This window comes from Prunus dulcis, chromosome 8 (genome assembly GCF_902201215.1).
Source record: "Prunus dulcis chromosome 8, ALMONDv2, whole genome shotgun sequence".
Classification (NCBI taxonomy): domain Eukaryota; kingdom Viridiplantae; phylum Streptophyta; class Magnoliopsida; order Rosales; family Rosaceae; genus Prunus; species Prunus dulcis.
In genome coordinates this window covers 9,955,029-9,965,268 of record NC_047657.1, presented here as the reverse complement: position 1 = coordinate 9,965,268, position 10,240 = coordinate 9,955,029, and the positions used below count along the sequence as shown (strand labels likewise).

The 10,240-nt window shown below is 36.9% G+C and overlaps 2 protein-coding genes across 2 annotated transcripts; one reads left to right on the top strand and one right to left on the bottom strand.

The window, feature by feature from the left end:
* On the bottom strand, positions 1–2,055 carry LOC117637755 (pentatricopeptide repeat-containing protein At4g21065-like). Its single transcript, XM_034372753.1, has one exon. The coding sequence runs from the start codon at positions 2,012–2,014 to the stop codon at positions 299–301; it is 1,716 nt and encodes a 571-aa protein (XP_034228644.1). The 5' UTR covers positions 2,015–2,055; the 3' UTR covers positions 1–298.
* A 561-nt stretch (positions 2,056–2,616) lies between these two features.
* Positions 2,617–5,254, top strand: LOC117638758 (chaperone protein dnaJ 10-like). The gene is made up of 10 exons (XM_034373865.1): positions 2,617–2,660; positions 2,790–2,878; positions 3,038–3,097; positions 3,227–3,309; positions 3,682–3,850; positions 3,960–4,089; positions 4,325–4,483; positions 4,700–4,863; positions 4,972–5,052; positions 5,158–5,254. The coding sequence occupies exons 2-10, from the start codon at positions 2,792–2,794 to the stop codon at positions 5,239–5,241; spliced, it is 1,017 nt and encodes a 338-aa protein (XP_034229756.1). The 5' UTR covers positions 2,617–2,660; positions 2,790–2,791; the 3' UTR covers positions 5,242–5,254.
* Positions 5,255–10,240: the final 4,986 nt, after the last annotated feature.

Here is a 10,240-nt window from a genome sequence, read left to right as displayed (position 1 = left end):
TTACCTGAAATGTGGCCTTTTGTTAGTAGCAGGGAGACATTCCTTTCTAGGCATCTGCTATAGCCTGTATGCAATTTCGTTGAGAACACAGGTAAGTAAACCATGTACATCCCAAATTTCCAACTATATGCTTTCATTTTCTTCCCATCAGGTTTCTTGCCCTCTCAGTTCCATTGAGTTCTCTCATGATGATTGAGGAACAGGTGGTCATGAGGTTACTCGGTTGGTATACATGTCGCTTAAAATTTGGAAATGCAAAGAATTAATTACCAATCAAAATGGTATTCCTAATGGAATATCACCAGTAATCCCTGCAAGAGCAATCCCCATTCTTGAAATGGTGGAATCGTATTCGATCCCTCATTATTATCTCTCGTTGGTATACCTTTGAAATTAGTTTCATAACAGCATGGCAGTTCTCACAAGATCGCAAGTTCTTCACAATCCGAATTTCAGACCCCGGCCTTGTTCTAATTAGACCAAAGGCAAGAGCAAGCTTCTCACTGTGGTGACTCAATTGAAAAGCTTTCTCCTCATCATCAATTTCAAGCAAAACCTCTGAAAGCTTTGGATCATACCCTTCTTTCCTCAAATTGTCTTCTATTTCTTCCAATTTTCTGTATATTGTTTCTGCTTCCGGGTGACCTGAATCTCCTACGGCAAATTCATGAATTTCTCCGTCTAACTCAATCCTACTAAACCCTGGAGGTTTTACTAGTCCTTTTTGCTTCATTAATTCTCTAACCCTTGCCTTGTCATGCCATTTTCCCGCTGATGCATACACATTGCCAATAAGTACATAACTTCCGCTATCATTTGAACCCATCTTTGGCTGCCTAAGATGTATTATCAAACGCTCGGCTCTCTCAGTATCCTTGTGGACCTTGCAAGCCCATATCAAGTTTCTACACATAACCACATCAGGTTCAATGGGCATTTTTCTGATGAACTCTTCAGCCTCTTTCAAATGACCTGCTCGAGCAAGGAGGTCGACCATGCATCCATAGTGTTGAATTGTAGGCCTAACTCCATATTCATTTTGCATACTTCTCAAATATGCATAACCTTCTGCCACCTGACCTGCATTCCTACATGCCGATAGAACTGCAGTCATTGTCCTCTCATCAGGTTTAATACCAAAACCTTGCATCTTACTGAACAAGTCAATAGCATCTTGACAATGACCATGGCTAGCAAGGCCCGATATCATAGCCGTCCATGCAAAAACATCTTTGTCCACAATGTCATTCAAAACCTGCCTTGCACTCCTTATGCACCCACATTTTGCGTACATATCAATAAGGGCACTATTAACATTAGCCTTCAAACCAATCCCTCTACCTTCAACAACCCCATGCACTCTCCTCCCAACGCCTAACGCCCCTGTCTCTGCACAAGCTCTCAAAACCGACACGACCGTCGCATCATTCACCTCCACCCCATCATCCACCATTTGCTCAAACAACCTTATTGCCTCGATGGGCCTACCATTCTCAACGAGCCCATCAATCATTGAGGTCCATGACACCACATCTCTGTCAGGCATTCTGTCGAACATCATATAAGCAAGACCCGACTCGCCACCCAAACAGTACATATGTATCAATGAGTGCTGGATATACCGGTCCCACTCGAGACCCGACTTGACTATCAACCCATGAATCTGTTTTCCTTCATGGGTCAGTCTCAAACGGGCACAGGACTTGAGGAGGAAAGGGTATGTGAACTTGTCGGGACGGGGCGTGTGGTGGGTCGGGTCTTCAAGCATAGGTAGAAAGAGAAGGAGGGCTTGAATCGGGTCGGAGCTTTGAGAGTAGGCTCGGATCATGGTGTTGTAGTAGTAAGAGTTTGGGGCAGGGAATGTGTCTAAAATGAGACGGGCGTAGGAGAGGTCTCCAGAGGGAGACAGAGCAGAGAACGTAAAGAGCTTTGAGAGGTTTTGGTTTTGATGGTTGCCTGCTTTGAGGATTTGGGCATGGAGCTGCATGGCTTGGGACATGGTGGTGATCTCCATTTGTTTGACAAATTGACAGAAATGAGAGATGGTGCTCTACTCCTGCGTGGCAGCTCCCTATTAGGCAGTGTCTTATCTCATTATATATACACTACGGTTTTATGCAAGGATGTTAATTTTCCCCACACATTACGGGCTACGTTCTTCGCGAGGCTTTCGTCCCTAATGAGTCCGGTATGAAGGATAGAAATCCAGATATGAAGATGAATTTGGAGCGAAGAGGAGTGTGGCAATTTGTGTAACGGGTCGTATTTGAGTTTGGGGAAAAACGTTGCTTGAAATTTTTTGGCACACAGTAGGTTATTCGGCAAAAAGTTTAAAACCATACATTTGGAGGGCGCCAAAATAATGAATAACCTTGTGTGTTTTATTTTTCTTCTTCCTATAAGTGTAAGGGTCCGTTTAGTTCCTGGATTGAACTTCTTGGAAATAAACTTCCTATGTCTATACTATTCTATCGGGAATTACGGATCATGGAGCACCTAAAAGGTTGGGTATAGTTTGTTAGACAGTTAGACGTTTTTTTTCCCAATTTTCTTACACCGTAAATATCCCTCATCTCATCATTCTCTCTACCATTTACTGTGTTTCGTTACCTGAGCTGTGGCATACATAAGTTACAAGATTCAAAGTTTTCTTTCGTTTGGTAAGATTAATTTTTCCTTTTGGCAGCATACTTCTTTCTTCTTCTTCTTTTCTAAAAAAAAATGTCCCATTTAATTGATTTAGTGTGTTTTGTTTGTGTGCTAAGGTTGTGAATCTTGTGATCTGATAGGCATGGTGAGGGAGACTGGGTATTATGATACATTGGGCGTCAATGTTGACGCCCCTTATTTTGAGATAAGAAAGGCTTATTATCTCAAGGTAATAATCAAATTCAAACCTCTCAATTTTCCCAAATTGTTTAGGCAAATGTACTCTGATATATTTTTCTTAGATTTCCTTCTCACGTTTGAAAAAATAAGGCACTTTGAAGAATATTATTGTAGCATCTATCTACTGTGTTTGATGTGTTCTTTCCAGGCAACACAAGTTCACCCGGATAAAAATCCTGGAGATCCCAAGGCTGCCGAAGAATTTCGGGTAAGCTATTATATCCGAGATTTAGAGAGTTAAATTTGATGCCAACTTGAATGTGAGTCAAGTTTGGTAGCTTCTAGGGTTTAGCATAATCTTATGATGCTCATTTTCCTGGTTATCGTCTGCATGAAGGCACTTGGTGAAGCCTTCCAGGTTCTGAGTGATCCTACCACGCGTGCACGGTTTGGGAAGCATGGAAAGCTATGCATATCACAGTAAGTTTGTCCAAACTTAGAAATAAAATTAACCACCTTTGGGTCCGTTTGATAACTATTTTCAGGTTGCTTGAAAGACATATAGTTGCAAAGGCAGCTTCCAAAATATTTGCTTTCGTTTGATTCTTTTTTATGTTGAGTTTTACACAGACGTATTTTTTGTAATGAACTAATGGGTGATAATAAAGAGACGACATTGTGTACCACATCTTTAATATAGTGGAACCGACCTATACAATAGGTCTCACCTCTATTAGAGAAGAGGTGCACAATGTGTTTATAAATGTGGTCTCTTTAGCATTTTCCTGAACACAATACATCAAACACGAAACAGGTTTTTGTTACATTGAAATTACGTTGTCGTTTTGGCAGGGACTACTGGATACACACTGATACTACATATTGTATTATGTTCGGGAGTGAACCTTTTGAAGATTATATTGGTCAATTTGCTATGAATACTTTCTATTCACTTCTTGAAATGGAAGAAGAGACCCTGGATCTTGAAGTGCGCAAGGAGAAGGCAATAGAGAAGATGGGAGTATGCCTTTTTACTTTCAATGTGCTTGATAAATTCCTTTCCTCTAAAAATTACATCCATTTTCCACCTACTTTTTTATTTTTTATTTTTATAATCTCTTTCTGTGTAGGCATTCCGGAAGGAAAGGGAGGAAAAACTTATAAAGTTTATGAAAGATCGCATCCAACCATTTGTTGATGGTCGTAAGGATGAGTTTGTAAAATGGGTAGATTCAGAAGCACGAACCCTCTCAACCGTTGGTTAGTTTCTTACTCTCTTTTTTTCCCTATACAATACAAGATAAAAAGTAATATAAAAAGTCCCTTTTAACTTTTGATAATCAATTACCTAAAAAATGAAAACTTAAACTCTCTTGTATTGAACTCACAAAACGGCCTGCGTTCTTCAGAAAATATGGCAATGCTTTCAAATTGGTTTTGATTGTTTCAATTCATATTGGCACGTATATTAATTGTTTTTTTTTTTTTTTTCCAGCCTGTGGCGAGTATATGCTACATTCAATCGGCCATGTTTACTGGGCGAAGGCCAGACAAGAACTTGGAAAGAAGCGTGCGTTTGGTGGTTTAGACGGATGGGTGGAGAATAAGGGTCCCAGGGCATACGAGATGAGGCCACAAATAGGATCAGCTAAAGGTGCAATTTCTGCTATATCAAAGAGTTCTACTATTTGGACTAAATTGAAACTAAGAATAAAATTGTTTGAACTACGTCTACCGAGCACCTCTCTAATAAAGCAAAATCGCTAGTAAATGTGGTCTAAATAATAATACGAATGAAAAATGAGTTGTATATATCTTATTTATTTATTTTGAATGGATTGCCAAACTCACGCTTTGTTTGAATTTGTAGAGGCTGAACGTGTAGTTCTACAACAAGACATGATGGAGCCTGAAGACTTCCAAGATCGCTTCCGGACGCGTATTATTCAAGATTTAGAAGCTCCAACATTTGGTATACGATGGGATGCTGCTATGCTTGATCTTGTGATAACTTTGTCAAATGTCTCCCATGCAGTGAGTTCTCATTATTTCCTAGAGACAGACTCCTAAAGAACTCCGCACGTAAGGCGCAGGCATATCTTTGAAGAGAAATGATTTGATACATAATGTTTTCCTTTTCAGACACTTAATGAACCCACTGTGCCGGAGGATGTTCTAAAGTTACGCGCTGAAGCGTTGGAGATGTTCGGCATGATCTTCCAAGTAACCCATGCTTCTCTCTTTGCCTGTATATACTTGCTTAAAGTGACCAAATTTTACTTGCATTTTAATTTTCATCTAATTTAGCTCAAATTGCATTTGTTTTAGGGTGCAACCGCTCCTTTCCTGAGAGAAGGCAGTCTCCGTAATGAAGATGAAGTAGAATATCCAGATTCTGATATGGATATATAATTGATCACTGTAATTGCTTCATGTACGTACACAATGTTATTTGGGCCCATTTGAAGGTTTTAGGCTGGCACCTAGAAACACTTTGATTGGGTCGAGAGAATGTGATATTGAAGTAAAATTATACAGTACTTGATCTGCCTGGGTTGGCTAATGGTAATCAAATCAGAAAAAGAAAAAGAAATGTGTGTGCATGAGAAAGAAAACATGTGTGAGTAAATTTTCAAAAAATAGATTCGGACCAAAAGATGCTTTATTTTTTTATAATCATATTGTCTAGCCCTTTATAGATTTCAATCATTTGATTTTCAAAAAATAGAACAAAAATCATGATTATTCTGCCCCATTTCTCAATAAAACTGTTGATCATGATGAATTTAGGGAACGGATGTCCTGCAAGTTGCAACTCAAAGCTCTTTTCAAGGTCCCTTCTCTTACTCACCCACTGCAATCCACCCCCTCTTTCCTACAACCCAACGAACAGCCAACACTACCACCTATTCAAATCTCACGATCTCTCTCTCTCTCTCTCTCTCTCTCTCTTAAGCTTCAACCCCAAATCCAATTGATCCACACAACCCAACATTAGGCATCTCCTCCCTCTGTCTCTAAGGCCAAACGAAAATTCAATCCCAAGAGTGCAACATTGTGCATCCCTGTAAATTGAATTTGTTTTCCTCGATTCTGTGTTGCTTTTTCACTTCCGAAAAAAAAAACAAAAAAAACAGAGTTTCAAGATGTTTTCTTTTAACATAATTTTTTTTATTTTCCTATCAATTTTCTATGTTTCTGTCCACTGTTTATGGTTCCAAGATTTCTTCTGTTCTTTCAATTTTTCTACCCTGAACTTATTACGCTGTAATGTACCTGCAGTCTTGGTTAGTAGAAAGGTCTGTCTCCATCCTTTGCCATCAACGACGCCGACCACACATTCTTCTCTTCTGCAATCGCTCCACAAGGTATTTTCCTTTTTTTCTTTTTCATTTTTCTTTAGCCCAGCGAAAAAAAATTGAAAAGAAAGAAAAGGAAACAATCTCTAGCTGCTATCAAAAACAGAATAGAGAAGGGAAAGAAAGAGGACGAAGAAGAAGAGAGAAAACAAACAAGAGGGAAATAGAGAAAGGTCTTGATCTTAGGAGGGATGTGGAGTTTCCAAAACTGAGGGAGGGAGTAAAGTCTGACAAACAAACCCCAATACAAACATAGAACTTCCTCAGAACAACAAGATTACATATAATTTTTCGTTCTTTTTCTAGTTTTAATTCTACTGTTAAGACAGTAGAACAAGTTTATGCCCTAAGTAAAGAACATGAGTCGTGTCAATTACTTAATCTTGAGTCAATTAAAAAACATAAACAAGATGGTAATAATTTCCTGCACATAGGCCTTGTTCAAGTTGCTGTTAAGCCTCTAACCAGATAGGATTGCAAGCTTCTATTCTGTTATGTTTACGTGATGCTAGATTTACTGAGTTTAATGATAGTGTTCTTGGAATGATTGAGTCAAGTCTGTGTAATGGCCCTGTCCATTTTGATTGCTACCCTGATTTCACAGTAAGTCTAAATGATCCACATATTCTTAAGATTTTAACTTTGAATATTAAGACTTCTGGTTATAATGTTCTTCCAGGTACATAGCCTTTAGCCTTAGTTTATCGAATTTATTATAAAGTCACAGGCACTAATATGAATTTTCAAGCTTTAAATAAGAGTCCTAAAGATCAAACACTTTTAATACAAAGTTGCACACCTGATGCTAACATTAGGATCCCACATACAGTTAAGTGGCCCGAGATTAGTTTACCTGTTGATTGGACTTTAGTTACTGAGAGTCAACCTCCACCAATTCAACGAAGTATAAATAATTTAGATTTTATTCAACAATATCCAGATGGTACAGTTAAAATTAATTTTGGAAATCAACGCGAACCTTTAGCTCAACCTAAATCTAATATCCAGGTGCAACAGTTGCCTACACCAAGCCAATCTAAAAGACATGTTCCTGCTCGACATTCTTTCACTGCTTCCTCTTCTACCGATATTAGGGATCTAGAAATAGAAAAGGCTTTAATTGATTTAAAATTGGAATCCCTAAGAAAAGCAGCCCAAGTAAGTCATCCCTATTACGGAACTCCTCCAGCTCTTCCAGTTCAAAATGAGCCTAAAACTGAGTCCCCTCCTACTTCACCTACTCAGTCAGATTTCCTTGCTAGTGAAATTACTGCCCACGTGTTAGATCAACAATTAAGAGTTCTTAAGAAATCCAAGCCTTTCAAGATTAATTGGAAAAAAATTAGATGATCACTTTCATCATCTTGAGCATAAGTCTAGAAAAGATAACTACCATATGATAATTTCTGATAAAAATGAAAGACAAAAAATCTTTAATGCTTGGAAAGATTATATGCGATCTGCTAGAGTTGAGATTTGTTACCTTGATTTCGTAGAAAGCCGTTATATTTCAAATGAGTTAAAAACTTTAACTAAAGAAAAATGGGTAAAAAAAGACCAATCTGAAATTATTTCTAGTCACCCCCTAGTTGAAAAAATAGTCATTCCTTATGGCACGTCCAAAGTCATTGCAGCCCCCTTCAAAATTGCTGGCCAAGACAATGATAAAAAATTAATTGAGCAAAATAATTACACCAACCAAAGCTTAGTTGTCATAGGAAGACAACTAGACAAGATAGAAACCAAAGTTGATAAGTTTCTCCCTTCTGAGCCAAAACTTAAGATTAAAGAAAAACCTTTAGTTCAATTCCAAGATTTGAAACCTGCACATTCGCTTAGGACCTCTACCACTATGAAAAGAATTGAAGGAATGCTTGAACAATTAACTCCTGTTAAACCTGAGAAGTCTGGTCTTAAAATCCTAGAATCCTCTACAGCCTTAGTCATTCATTCGGATAGTGAGTCTAATGACAGCCAGTCTAATGACAGCATGGAAACCATTGAGTCTAGTAATATTTCCAAAATTGAAAATGCATTCAAAAATTTAGAATTAGAGTCTGAGTTAAAAGTCAAAAGATTAACTAATAGAGTTAATCCTACTAGTTTAACAAAAAATTGGTATCCTAAGCCTACACCTCCTGATATCCAATTAGAAGAAAGAAATAATTTGAGTCAATTCTCTGTTTCTTCTGATAAATTATATGAATGGAATATAGATGGTTTATCTGACCAAGAGATAATAAATAAATTAACTCATATGTCCATGGTCGCTAATAGTTATATAACTAATCACAGTTTGCGCCAATCTGAGATAATTCTATTATTAGAAACTGGTTTCACCGGAATCTTACGTTCTTGGTGGGATAAGCATTTAACCAATGAATCACGAAATAATATAATTCATGCAGTTAAATCTGATGAAGAAGGTCTCCCTTTATTTGACCAAAATATAGGTCGCGGTACAGAAGACGGAGTCAACTGTCTTTTGTACACTATAGCCGAACATTTTCTAGGAACACCTAGTCATACACAGGCCAGAATACATGATCAATTAAGTAATTGAAGATGTCCTCAATTAAGCGATTTTAGATGGTATAAAGATGTTTTTATTTCCAGAGTAATGTTAAGGGAAGATAGTAATCAAGCCTTTTGGAAAGAAAAATTTATTAATGGTCTACCAAATTTATTTGCCCATAAAATTAGAACAGTCTTGAGTAATGAGTCCGGACACATTGATTATGATAATTTAACTTATGGTAATATAATAAGTACAATCAATCAAGAAGGTATGAAAATGTGTATAGATATGAAAATTAATAAACAAATTCAATCTGAACGAAAATCTGCTAAATATGAATTAGGTACTTTCTGTGAACAATATGGTCTAATTGTCGCTCCTCCTTCCAGAAAAAATAAATATGGTCCTCCCCGTCATATCCGTCAAAAACGCCATGATGAAAGAAAAAGAAAATCTTATCGACACAATAATGAGTCTAATGATTTTTATAGGAAAAGAAAATATTACCCTAAGAGAAAGTGGTCCAATGCACCAAAAGATAAGAAAAGAAGCCACTTTAAGAAAAGAACCGACAAAAGTAAAGTAAAATGTTTCAAGTGTCAAAAGTTTGGTCATTATGCTAATGAGTGTAAAGTAAAAGATGCTATCCGACAATTACAAATTACAGAAGAGGAAAGAGCTAATCTAATTAAAGTCCTTGAATTACGTAACTCTGAGTCAAGTGAAAATGAAATTATAGTTAGCAATACTGAGTCAGACAACTATGAGTCCTCGGCATCTCAATCAAGTTCTCCTCGAGTCCAATTAGGATGTAGAGATAAATGCTGCAACATTTTAAAATCACTCTCCGTTTTAACTAAGCAAGAAGAACAAGAAGAGTTATTAATCGATTTAATTAGTAAAATAGAAAATCCCGAGTTAAAATCTGAATACCTAAAAAAACTTAGGAAAATTATTACCCAGGAAACAAGTACGAGTCATCTGAGTCCCTCAATAAGTCTCAATACTACTTTAGAACGATTTAATAAGAAAAAAGAGTTGTCTTTACAAGACTTGCAGTCTGAAGTAAAAATAATTAAAAAAGAAATAATTGAATTAAAACAGTTAAGTTGCAAGTTACAAACTGAAAATTATGAAATTAAGCAGAGTTTAACTTCCTTGTTAGAAAAAGAATCTTCTGAGTCAAACAGTCAACCTGGTCGCCCAGTACATTCTGATAGGTCCTTCCACGAAGAACAAACTATTAATTTAATTAAACAAGTGAGTTTTAGGAAATGGTATTCCAAAGTTACCATAGTTGTTAAAAACTTTGAGTTTAACACAGTTGCTTTATTTGATTCAGGAGCTGATCTTAATTGTATTAAAGAAGGACTAATTCCCACTAAGTATTATAAGAAATCTAAGGAATCTTTAAGCACTGCTTCAGGAAAATTACTTCAATTAAATTATGAGATTCCAAAAGCCCATGTATGTCAAAATAAGATTTGTTTTAAAACCCCTTTTGTTTTAATCAAAAACATAACTGATGAAGTCA